The 12,687-nt window shown below is 38.8% G+C and overlaps 1 protein-coding gene across 1 annotated transcript in view; it reads left to right on the forward strand.

The window, feature by feature from the left end:
• GNA13 (G protein subunit alpha 13) overlaps positions 1 to 8,699 on the forward strand; it is a 30,398-nt gene extending 21,699 nt beyond the window's left edge. The window contains exons 3-4 of the mRNA XM_028713252.2: positions 2,031 to 2,081; positions 4,368 to 8,699. Of these exons, the coding sequence (XP_028569085.1) occupies positions 2,031 to 2,081; positions 4,368 to 4,943 (627 nt within the window). The 3' untranslated portion in view covers positions 4,944 to 8,699. The remainder of the gene's footprint in view (positions 1 to 2,030; positions 2,082 to 4,367) is intronic.
• The last annotated feature ends 3,988 nt before the right edge of the window (positions 8,700 to 12,687 follow it).

Consider the following 12,687-nt stretch of genomic DNA (forward strand, 5'->3'; position numbering starts at 1 on the left):
CTGAGAAGATTCCAGGAGATGTGCTGAGTGCTGCCTTGCCGCACCATACTAGTTGTATTTATGATTTCTTCTCCCTCCCCACTGCTAAGTGTTATATGACGCAATTGCAATTATACAGTGCTGTGCAGAACAACGTAGAAGTAAAGCTGAGTGTCAATCAGTGCAGTGATGACACTTCAACCTCATACCTCTGCATGACTTTCCCCAACAGTTTGGAAGCCAAGATTTATTCCACATATTCTCTGGGTCAAATATGCATGTGAGCATCAGGTTTGTCCCATATCTACCCTGTATGTAGTTTATGCAAAGTGAAAACATGTCCTTGGCTGGAACTTCGTTTTCTATGAGATTCTATGAGTAACCATTGCATACTTTTCACATTGGCAAACAGGAGTGCTTCGTGCAACACAATTCTGGTGGGACATTTACATTAACACGATTGTTGTGACACAAGATTTCTCAAGCTAAATCCCACTTCATTAGGTGCAAGAAATGTGATCCTGAGTCAGGAGACTGGTTACAGGAAAGATAAAATTCATTAGTGAGGCCAAATCGTCATGAAATGTGAGATATATGCATAAGAGTCCATTCACATTGGCAGTGATTGATGGCGATGATAACTGTACACATAAGATGGAAAAGGAGAGAAAGTGAGAGGGACGACTGTGTGGGAGAAAGGGAACAGAGAAAAGGGAGTGGCTAAAAGAGGGAAAGAGGATCTTTGAAAACCTTCCAATTGAGGATAAACATTTATACATCTAATAGAGTGCATGTTTACACCACAGTAAATCTTCATGCTTACAGTTCCTCAAGATTCTCTTTTTACGTCAGGAGAATGACACGGTTATCCTTCCAGAATTTGTCACTGTTCACAGTGATTATTACATGCATCAGCCCCAGGCCCTGCAGTTGCACTAAATGCAGATTTGTTTCTTATTATGAAAACCTGATTTGACCAAATTAAAATATAAAGCCTGAAGATATGCTGTGTGCATTTTGTGAGTACTAGCAGGATAGTAACCATAAAGGGGGCTGTGAGAAACAAGAGTGGTATGTTGATGCTTTTCTTTTCTTTTTATCTTTATCATGAGTTCAATCTTATTCTTGTGTTCTGCTTTATTATGATATTGTGTAATAAATTATCTGGGCATATTTGTTTTATTGCTTTAAACTGCTCTGGGTTCTTTTTTGGGGGGAATACGGAATAAATGTTTTTAGATGAAACAATTTTTTTTTAGATTTAAAAAGAGCATGCTTGGGCGTTTTCCAAGATTTGCAGGAAAAAAGTAAACTTTGAAAAAAGAAAACATAAGGGAACAAAAAAGCCAAACATCCAATAAGAACTGGCTAAATGATAGCCCCCCCCCCCATGATGAGCCATCTCTGGCTTGCGCCAGCAATATTAACTTTCTGTATGCATGGAAAGGTAATTTGAAATGTTGTGCGTTTTTCAAAACACTTTTTAAAAAGATGTACTAGTTTATGGTGAATGTGGTGGGAGTTATATTCCAACGTTCTCTGTTATTAGTGACTTTGCACTTCCTTGCAATTTGGGTTGCTGCTTGCTACAGCCAGTTGTATTTATTGAAATAGAATCTTATGTGCATGTAACTCATATGAATGTCAATGTATCAATCTTCCCCCTTTAAACAGATGAGCAGCAAATTTGTGCAGACAAATTATGCAGAAGTTCAGAAATCATTGTCACACTTGGAGTCATTTCCCCATCTTTACCTCCTTGTAAGCAGAATTTCTAAACAGTTACCTTGCACACCCTGATACCATGTACATTGGTCCCAATCCAGGACTGTTCAGAATGCTTAAATTCCCTGGAATCAATCTGCTTCGCCCTATGATAGATTGTGGCCATTGATTTGATGCAAGTCCCACAGATCTTGGTGGCATTTGTTTTCAAGCAAGTGTGTTTAGGAATGGGGTGCAATATACCTGCTTTATCTAATTTGCATTAGATAGTTGTATTCATATATTACCTATGAAAAGCAATTAACTGTACAATTCCTTCATTTTAGGGGGAATCTGTGAAATATTTTCTGGATAACTTGGATAAACTTGGAGAACAAGTAAGTGTAACTTCATTGATTTTTAAAGCAGTCTGGTATGTTTGGAATGTTTTTACTTATTTTACAGCTTGTAACAGTTGAAAGTTAATTTATATTGCAAATTAAAAGTGAGAAAACATGCCAACAAACTGCTTATGTGGTGTTTGTGTTCAATAGTCATTGGCATCCTCTACTAAGCTTCCTCCATTGACTCAGAGTGCTATGGTTGATGCTAATAGTGTTTTTTGTCTGCTCAAATTGCATGTTGCCCAGTTCTTGGGAAGCTCTAAAACACAGTAAAGCGAATAACAGCGTCTTCAGGGCCACAGTTTCCATCAGGATTATAGAATTGTTTATAAACTCCAAAGGCATACAAAAAAGGTGGAAGCTAACACAGGCCTTGGCTTAGTGTTATGGGCAAACCAGTGCTCACGGTTTGTTTTATCTCTAAACATTAATGGGTAAGCAAGGAGCAAAGCCTGACTTCTGTTTCTGATTTGTTTGGAGAGAAACAAACTACCAATGCAGGTTTGCATGTTAACACTAAGCCTAGGTTTCATGGTTTGTTTTTCACATCTCTAGGCTGGATGGAACGATGAAGCAGGAGCAATTTGAGCAGTGTGCTTTAGCACGTTGCTTATTCACGGCAAGCCGTGGCTTACTGCAGGGGTAGGCAACCTAAGGCCTGGGGGCCGGATGCGGCCCAATCGCCTTCTGAATCTGGCCCATGGATAGTCCGGGAACCAGCATGTTTTTACATGAGTGGAATGTGTCCTTTTATTTAAAATGCATCTCTGGGTTATTTGTGGGGCATAGGAATTCATTTCTTTCCCCCCCCAAAAAATATAGTCCGGCCCACCACATGGTAGTAATAATAATAATAATAATAATAATAATAATTTATTTATACCCCACCAATCTGGCTGGTCTTCCCCAGCCACTCTGGGCGACTTCCAAAAAAATATTAAAATACAGTAATACATCAAACATTAAAAGCTTCCTTAAACAGGGCTGCCTTCAGATGTCTTCTAAAAGTCTGGTAGTTGTTGTTCTCTTTGACATCTGGTGGGAGGGTGTTCCACAGGGCAGGTGCCACTACCGAGAAGGCCCTCTGCCTGGTTCCCTGTAACTGGGCTTCTCGCCAGAAGGCCCTCAGTGCTGGACCTCAGTGTCCAGGTAGAATGATGGGGGTGGAGACGCTCCTTCAGAGGGACGGCGGACCGGCCCACAGCTGAAAAAAGTTGCTGACCCCTGACTTACTGCTTACCATGATGTGCAAATTGAGCCATAATCACTTTTCAGCCAGACTGTTCTGTTTTAAGTTGAGTTGGTTAATCTTGTGTAGTGGGAGTGAGCCTGTTGAATTGGGCTTTAGGCCCCAGCAGCAGCGAAGTCGTGAGAAGCGTCTTGGGAAGGAGGGGAAGCTCCCAGCATTTCTCAATCGTATCTTGCCTTCACATCAAGCAGCACACGCCTTTCTTCAGCTCCCGTGTTTGTCTTCCACATTCTTCTGCTTGTTAAGCAGCATTATTCTGGGCTTAGGTGTCCGCTTCTGAAAGATAAAGATCCTAAACTTGAACTACATTATCCAGAGAAGAAATAGCATTGCAAATCTGCATAGCCAAAAAGATTGAAAAGTAGCAAGCTGTGTCCTTTGCTGTCCATAAAACTCTTCTGTATTTCTTTTCTTGATTAGAACAAATCAACTAGGATATGTTAGCATTTTAATTCTGCTTTGCAGAAAATGCTCCTGTTAGAAATCTTCAAGATGACAAGGTATAATTTGATCAGTCTCCACAGGGAAGAATTATATTTTTCTCTCAAGTGCATTGCAGGGGGTTGAAGTAGATGACCCTGAGGGTCCTTTCCAACTTTAAATTCTATGATTTTAAGTTGGGGGGGGGCTTTATTTAATGTTCAGACACACTATTAGTTACTTAATAATATAGCTAACTTTGCAGGATGTTAGAAATTAGGTAAGTGCTTTCCTGAATAAAACACAATTATAGAAAATGGTTCCCTTCTCTCCCTGCCCCCAATAATTTCTCTTTCTGAAACCATATATTTGTCACTGAAAACTGTTTAATCAATTAAATGAGATAAACTTAGAATGGTATCATTCTCATTATACTTTTGGCACTGTATCATACACGCAACTACTGAGTTATTTTTTTAAAAACAAAAACATTTAGATAACAAAGGATGATAAAATCTTTTCTGTTTCAAACATTCCAGGGCAGTTCATTTTAATGTTCAGTACCATTCACAGCACCTTAATTAACTTTTGTTTGTTTGTTTGTTTCTTAGGACTATCTTCCCTCCCAGCAAGATATTCTACTGGCACGAAGACCTACAAAAGGGATTCATGAGTATGATTTTGAGATTAAAAATGTTCCCTTCAAGATGGTTGATGTAGGTGGCCAAAGGTCAGAGCGAAAACGTTGGTTTGAATGCTTTGACAGCGTCACTTCTATATTGTTCCTGGTTTCATCGAGTGAATTCGACCAGGTACTTATGGAGGATCGACTAACAAATCGCCTTACAGAATCTCTGAACATTTTTGAAACTATAGTCAACAACCGGGTTTTCAGCAATGTCTCCATAATCCTCTTCCTAAACAAGACAGACTTACTTGAGGAAAAAGTGCAAAAAGTGAGCATCAAAGACTATTTCCCAGAGTTTGAAGGGGATCCCCACAACTTAACAGACGTCCAAAAATTCCTGGTGGATTGTTTTCGCACGAAACGCCGGGACCAGCAGCAGCAGAAGCCCTTGTACAACCACTTCACCACTGCTATTAATACAGAAAATATCCGCCTGGTATTCCGTGATGTAAAGGATACCATCCTTCATGACAACCTCAAGCAACTCATGCTACAGTGATGCGCAGCAACAACAAAAAACTTTGATTTGTGTTAATAGTTTACAGCAGGAGTTGGAAAAAGGTCTTGTCCGACCTCACGATGTGTGGGGTAAAGCTGCTGCTGTTCCAGTTAATTGCCAACTTCTCTCAAAATTCAGGCTTAAATCTTTTCCGCTATATCTCGTGTCTTGAAAGAGTTTTCATTTCTTAACAGACCTCAACTTTTTTAAAGCTAACTCACAAGTTTTAACCCCTTCCCTCTTTTCAGCCTGACGAAGCCTGTACTCCAATAACAAGTAACTTGTAGACATGCAGTTTAAAGAATTTACTTCGGAAACTTGATTAAGTTTAAAAAGCAGTTTGGCATGTGAAAGGGCTATAGAAGAGATTTGTATAACTCTGGACTGCTCTCCAAGCTTGGCCAACCACCACCGTCAGTTCTTTGTGGCAAATAGCTCCACCCTGTCAAATAATTAAGCTGTCTTTGAAGTTTACAAATGCATTTTTGCTTCCATGCCAATATAGGATGTTCGCCAAATGGTACCAGAAAGGAGGTCCACCACCCGGGAATTTTTTAATCAAAAAGAATCATGCAAAGGGACTTCTGATCTTAATTGGTCGTTGTTAGATCATGTGGTTTGACAAAAAAAAAATCTATGCTTTAAGTTTGGAACTAACTAGCTTAAATCGCACAGCTGTTTGCAGCTTTAGATGTCTGCCAGTTGCTGTGAATTAACTGTTTTAAGAATGTTCCTTGAGGATTTTTTTTATTGTTGTTGTTCAGTTAGCTCATACATTATGGTTTGGATGATGGAGGAAACCAAGCAAGAGATTTGTTTCTGTTAAGCAGCAGCAGTGTTTATAGATGTCAGGTGCATCTATAGTGTTGACAATACTGAGAATGCACATCACTGTATTAATATACAGGACTGAATATTATATTGCTGGCCAAAAATGCAGAAAGTGATTATCAAACATTATAAGGGAACTGAATGATAACCTTGAAATGCCATATTGCAAGACAGTGAAATTTTAAAAGGCCTCCACTTTCCACCTCAGTTGCTGCACACCTCAATAACTCAGCCTTGTAAACACCTCCTTCACTGAAAACACAACAGTTTTGTGGAACTAACTGCCTTTTTTCATCTCAATTCTGAGGAGGCTAGTGACATTTTCAATTTCTCAGGTGTTGGTTTAAAAGCCCATATGCTACTAGTTACTCTGGGTTTCCAAGATAACTGTAAACATAACTTTATGCTATGCTTTAAAGGGAACATCTACAAAAGCAATGGATACTTATGCCTGTTCTAACGCTTTACTCTCATAAATGTTTTAATGGTTAACATGATCAGAGATTAGCAGCACAGTTCCCCCTTTTTTTGTTACACAGGCCAAATTTGATGCATTGCTATTGTAATTCCGTAATCTTTGTGTAAGGAAGTCAGTCAGCAAAATCCATAGGTTTGAAACCAATTTAGTTTTGCTGTCTAGATCCAGGTAACTTGAGAGCTCGTGCCAATTAAGTGCTTTAATAGAACAGGCTCAGTGTGGAATAGTGAGCCTATTACAGCATCAGAAAACACATTTCTGCATCAGAAAATTGATGCAGAATCCTTTAACCTAAAGTGCCTCTTAATTGCTTTTTCTTGCGGTGGCCTTAACACAAATGCCAATGTTTCAGATTGTGGCCTTTTGTGGGGTGGGGTGGGGACTCCATTGCCAGGTTAAACTTAGCTACAGCACAGAGATGTTGCATATTTGCTAGAAAATACTAAAAATAAAAATGAAACCACCCACTCAGATATTCTGAAGTGTAACAGTATAGGTGTAGGTGTTCTGAGGATAATATTTCTCCCACTCCTGTATTCTTTCAGGAGTCAATCAAAATCGGTATGCAAAGCGCTTTTTGCTAGTCTTCTAAGTAATATATAGTTAAGGGCAGTATTTGTTTTTAAATGTGTTAACAAATCATGATTTATGTGGAACTACAAGCAAATAGGAAGAAACAAAATGGTTTCATTGGCTCAGTTTTATAATATTGCTAATGGGTATAGTTTTTAAAGTGCGTGGTGCACAAATTTCCCATTGTACTCCAGAAAAATGGCTAGAAGTGGAGAGATTTGGAGTATTTGGCTTTTTTAACCAAAAGGAGACATTTGGGGGTGGGGCTGCAAATTTAATTAAGGGAACTGGGGAGGAGAGGGGTGGTCCTTTCCCCGCTGGCAGCTTTCTCACTCAGTCTCACACATACACAGCTGCTTTTCCTCCACAGCTTGGTGGTGGGGGTGGAATTTTGATAGGAAAATCAGCTAGAGGGAAAAGAGTGAAGCAGCCCCTGGCTACTCATCTGCTTAACCTTTCATGGCAACTTCAAAAAAAGTCATGGGAAAGATACACACAACTGTGTGTCATGTCTAGTTTGGTAGAACCTTACATTTTCAGATGTCACTTTCAAATGCAGGGCTGGTTTGCAAGAACACTTTTTCTCAAGTGTCGTTTAACAAAATGCTTCCAAAATGCTTCTGCAAATTCCGGGATTTGTACTTAAGTAAAATTAGAGGTTTGTTTTCATTCTAACCTCCGTGGAATAAACATGGAGTGATCTTGCATATAATATTTTAGACTGTAACAAAAATCTGAAATAAAACATTGAATGTCAAAATTCTTTTAAAAATGCAGTAGAAAAATTAAGGCAATTGATCTTTTTAAACAACAAAAAACCAGTCTTAACTTTAGCCTCATGCCTTATTTTGGAGTAGCACTGTATAAACAGCCACTTTTCAAAGCTTAAGGAACCCTCTTTTCTCACTGAAGGTGCAGGATGGGACTACTGCTGCCCCACTCTCAGGCTTCTTGAAAAGTTCACTGCAGTGTGGGAGAGCAGTTTGAAGAACCCAAAAACTAGAGGGAGACTTTGAAAACAGCCTTTGAAGACAAGGTGACGGTTGCACACTCTCAAGATGCTTTTCACTTAAACCAAATGTGATTTTCTTGTAAGATTATTTGGAAACTTATCTTAAGAAGAAGCCTAGGTTGAATCCAGACTTGGTCATAGTTGGAAAATTATGGGACTCTTCCCATAAAGATTTCAGTGGATCTGTTCTAAGCATGACTAAGTCCACATCCAATTCATTGGCAGCAAATTCTTGCTTGAGCCCCTGATTAGATTTTCTTTGTGCTAGATTCAACTGCACAAAGACCAGGTTTTTTTAATAGGCCTTTTTCTGGTACCACAACAAAGACATCCCTAAGACCAGACTTGTAAAGATGACACAGCATTGCAATACTGCCATTTGCAGTTTTCTTTTATCTTGTACTTGAAAGCAAATTGCCACTTATTTAAAACTGCTTTCTCATTCTTCAAGAACATTGAGAGCTTACATTCTAGAAACCTTTTCTCTAAAAATATATTTGGTAACAACCTCACATAATATTTATCTAATGAAACCAGGATTTGTATTAGCTTTGTATAAATGTGGGGTGTTTTGTGGCTTTACATTTTTTTTATATTTGTAACTTTTGTAACTTTCCAGGGACTAAGAGAATCTGCTACTTTGTAAAAAAAAAATCCCTCTTGCCTTAGTTCAGCATCAGCAATAAATTATTTCTAAAGAAGGTCTTAAAGGCATAATTTTAAAATGGTTCGGTTACTAATAGACAAAAGCCTCTTTGAGATTTACGTTGCTCTCTGTACATACATTGCAGGTGTTCCAACTATTAATATTTGCCTTATGTAAATTACTGACGGTAAATAAACAATATACATCCTCACTGTGCATATGGAGTTTGTATCTTTGTATTAGATTGAGGTTTTATAACTTGCTGGCAATGCAGCCAGATTTTGACAACTGCCTGTCTTTGAAACATTTAAAATTCTAACGTATGTGGAACTTAATTGTATTTTGTGGGTTTGCGTTGTCTTCTCTAGCTGCAAAGTAATCAACTCTGTGCACTCTTGACATTGGAAAAATAAGTGTCATTTTAGAGTTCTGACACACTCAAGTGTCCAAAAGTTAAGGGAAAATTTTACTAAACATTGAATCTCATCCTATACAATTCTGGAAAAGAATTCAAAGAAGAGAGACAGAAACATAAAGGGTTGGAAGCTCCCATATTGAAATACAGAATTTTGGTGTAATTTGGAATTTATTTGGAAGAGGAAAATAGTGGGAAGAGTAGAAGCACAGAGAGTGAAGTGAGGGCTTGCCAAGGCTGGAATGTTAAAAAGAATTCTGATTGTATTAGTGCTGGGTTTTATATTCTGCAGTCCAAGGCATTTTGTAGGCATGACTACTATCTCCATTATTTCACTTTTCACATTATGTCACTAGCAGTGCAGTCCTAACCTTGATAACTTGCAAGTAATTCCTATTTAAGTTTTATTCTACATAGGATTGCAGCATGTAGTAGTTATTCTCAAACATGTGCTGGTGTCACGTTGCCCAAAACAAACAAGTATTTAGAAGCAGTGCTTGATCCTTGCCTATAAAAGGAAAACTTTCAGATGGCAGTCTGCACAATAGTATTAGCATGTTGACTTAGCAGAGTAATAGAGCTACTTAGAAACCAATAGGTCAGTGTTAGGAAAGAGCTTTATGGTCTCTATTTACGGGATACATCCATGTGACTTGATTTGAAGTTCGTTCTTTTCCCCAAGAAGCCCTCTACGTGTTGAGTGAAATTTCTCAAGCCTTCCTTCCTCTGAAAGTAGTTTTAAGGTTGCACAATGAGCAGAAAAAAGTGGAAGAGCAATCCTTTTGTGACGTTTTGCTAAACGCTTATTGAGTGGCCTCATTGTGGTAGTGCATTCCTAATTCCGGTCAGGATTATCAGAGCTGAAATGAAGTTTCAACTTGTGTGTGTGTGTGTGTGTGCGTGCGCGTGCGTGCGCTTGTTTTAATTCATACCTCTTCTATACACAGTCCAGGATGGCATTTTTTGTTGTTTGTTGTTGTTTAGTCGTTTAGTCGTGTCCGACTCTTCATGACCCCATGGACCAGAGCACGCCAGGCACTCCTGTCTTCCACTGCCTCCCGCAGTTTGGTTAAACTCATGCTGGTAGCCTCGAGAACACTATCCAACCATCTCGTCCTCTGTCGTCCCCTTCTCCTTGTGCCCTCCATCTTTCCCAACATCAGGGTCTTTTCCAGGGAGTCTTCTCTTCTCATAAGGTGGCCAAAGTATTGGAGTCTCAGCTTCAGGCCTGTTGTCTTTGTCCATGGAGTTTTCTTGGCAGGGTACTGGAGTGGCTTGCCGGTTCCTGCTCCAGATGGATCACGTTTGGTCAAAACTCTCCACTATGACCTGTCCATCTTGGGTGCCCTGCACGGCATAGTTCATAGCTTCTCTGAGTTATTCAAGCCCCTTCGCCACGACAAGACAGTGATCCCACGAAGGGGTAGATGGCATTTAAGCATTTGCAAATCTAGAAAATAAATGATCCGTGTAGTGTTTTGGACATGCAATAGTGTGGAATTAATACAACCAGCCAAATCATTCAGAGTTCAAATCTCCTGGTTGGCAGAGGCAAAAGGAAGAAAAGAAATGTCCCTTTTTCCTTGTGTGCAGTCGCAAGAAAAGCCCGTTGGATCAGGCCAGTGGCCCATTTGGTCCAGCATCTTGTTCTCACACTGGCCAACCAGATGTCTATGGGAAACCTGCAAGCAGGAACTGAGTGCAAGAGCACTCTCCCTGCCTGTAGTTTCCAGCTACTGGTATTTAGAAGAATACAGCCTCCAACCACAGGAGTCCTTTTTACCCAGACATAACCTCATTAGGAATTGCAGAAGAGCACTTTAGTTTTCCAGCTACCCTAGGCTAAAGCAATTGAGACATTTTGGCTGCATCCAATGAGTGTGCCTCCAGTGATGTTAAGGCTCTTTGATGCAGCAGCGCTTTGTCAGTGGAATAGGTATTGAGGTGATATTCCTATATCATGTGTCATGCTGCTCTGAAGGGTTGGGCAGATTTATAAAGATGGCAAAATCATTTAAAATCAGATCGATCCCTGTTCTGGTGATGCAAAACTTAACTGGATATTTATATTGCCTTTCAGGGCCATGAAACACCTTGAGGGGTGTCTGACATCACGGGAGGGCTGTGGTTCAGTTGCAGAGCACCTATTCCTGACATCTCCAGGTGGGGCTGGGAAAGACCTGTCCGAAATCCTGGAGAGGTGCTGCATATCATTAGAAAATACTGAGCTAAATTTATTTGTATAAACCTGTAGCCTTTGTTCTATATATACAGGGACAGATTTGGAAGCCTTTTAGCTATTCGTCCAAACGCAGCTCCAACCTAGTTAAGAGACAGAAGAAACACCAGTAAATATAAACTTTACAAAACTAGTAAGGGTCTTAGGCGGTGATTTTCAGATGGTGTTGCTTGCTTTTCTATCCATATGCCAATATCAAGCAAGTCTGCTCACTTTTTAAACTTTAAAAATAAGGCGGCTTGATATTTAATTTTGATTCTCCCCTCTATTAAAAAAAGAACATTATTAGCCCTATTTTCTGTTTCCTTGTTCCCTGAACACATTCTACTTCACTATTCAAGACTTTGTTGGTACAGTTCATTCTTTTATCCCCAGGAATTCCAGAAAGTACCGTTAATGTATCTAAAATGTGCAAAAGGCAAAAGCACCTTTCTTCATTTTATTTATTTACTTTAAAGTGAAATGTTACTGTGATAAAATCTTCCCCTCTCTGAGTATGTGTCACAGGAAAGATTTTTTTTTAGAAAAGAAAGGCTTCTCTATAATACAGACAGAACACATGTTTATGAGCACATCAAATATTTGTTTCAATTGTATCATCACAGTATTGCATTTTTAAAATTTTTTGCATGCGGTACTGCTGTTAGAAATAAACATTTTTGTCCTGATTTCCTAATAGCAGTAGAACTTAAAATTTAAAAATATTCTCAAAAATATGGCTACTTAATTTACATTAAATTTGAGTTTACTATAAAGTTTTAGAGAATTCTGTAAAAAAGAAAAATGGAGTACTCTTGCGTACTCTTTTGTCTTGCAATGTTTGAAAATGGGGTTGACACAAAATATCCTATAGATCCAGTGTAATCCAATTATTTAGCCCAAATAAACTGACACTGGCACACCTAGAAATACAATATGCTATTTAGACAATAGTGTAAGCTGCACACTCTTATAGTGAAACTGAGACACAGAATTGCTGTTGGGGTGTGTCTAAGCAAGAGGATTTTGTATATTCTGCTACAGGAAATCAGATAAGGAAGTGGTGTTCATTTGTACAAAAGCTTGGTAAAAACTCTTTGCACAATTGGACTGGACAGAAGCGTGTCTCTGCAATTGTTTCTCTTTCATTCATTACACAAACCTTTTTTAAAAAATTGCTTAATTCAGAACATTATGCTAACACCAAACTAATTTATTTTGTAGAAGCTAAACTTGGCTTTGCTATCTCAGAATCTACCTATTTGACGATTGTTTCTCAATATCCCATCTGCAGTTTTTCAGTGTACCATCATAAATATTTAGGATATGTTGCTGAAATTCTATTTTTTTAATAGAAGAAAAGCTAAAGCCCAAATTTGATGGATTGGTTCATTGTTGCTGGGATGCAACAAGAATATATATAATAAAGTGGAAATGACATTGAAAGGTTTACCGATGATAAAGTGTAGCTTCATTCTTCCTGACTAAGGTAAGACCCATCCCAGAGCATCAATTCATTCACACACTCTATTAACTTCTGTACAATCTTGCAGCTGGGACAACAGGAAATA

This window comes from Podarcis muralis, chromosome 2 (assembly GCF_964188315.1).
Source record: "Podarcis muralis chromosome 2, rPodMur119.hap1.1, whole genome shotgun sequence".
Classification (NCBI taxonomy): Eukaryota; Metazoa; Chordata; class Lepidosauria; order Squamata; family Lacertidae; genus Podarcis; species Podarcis muralis.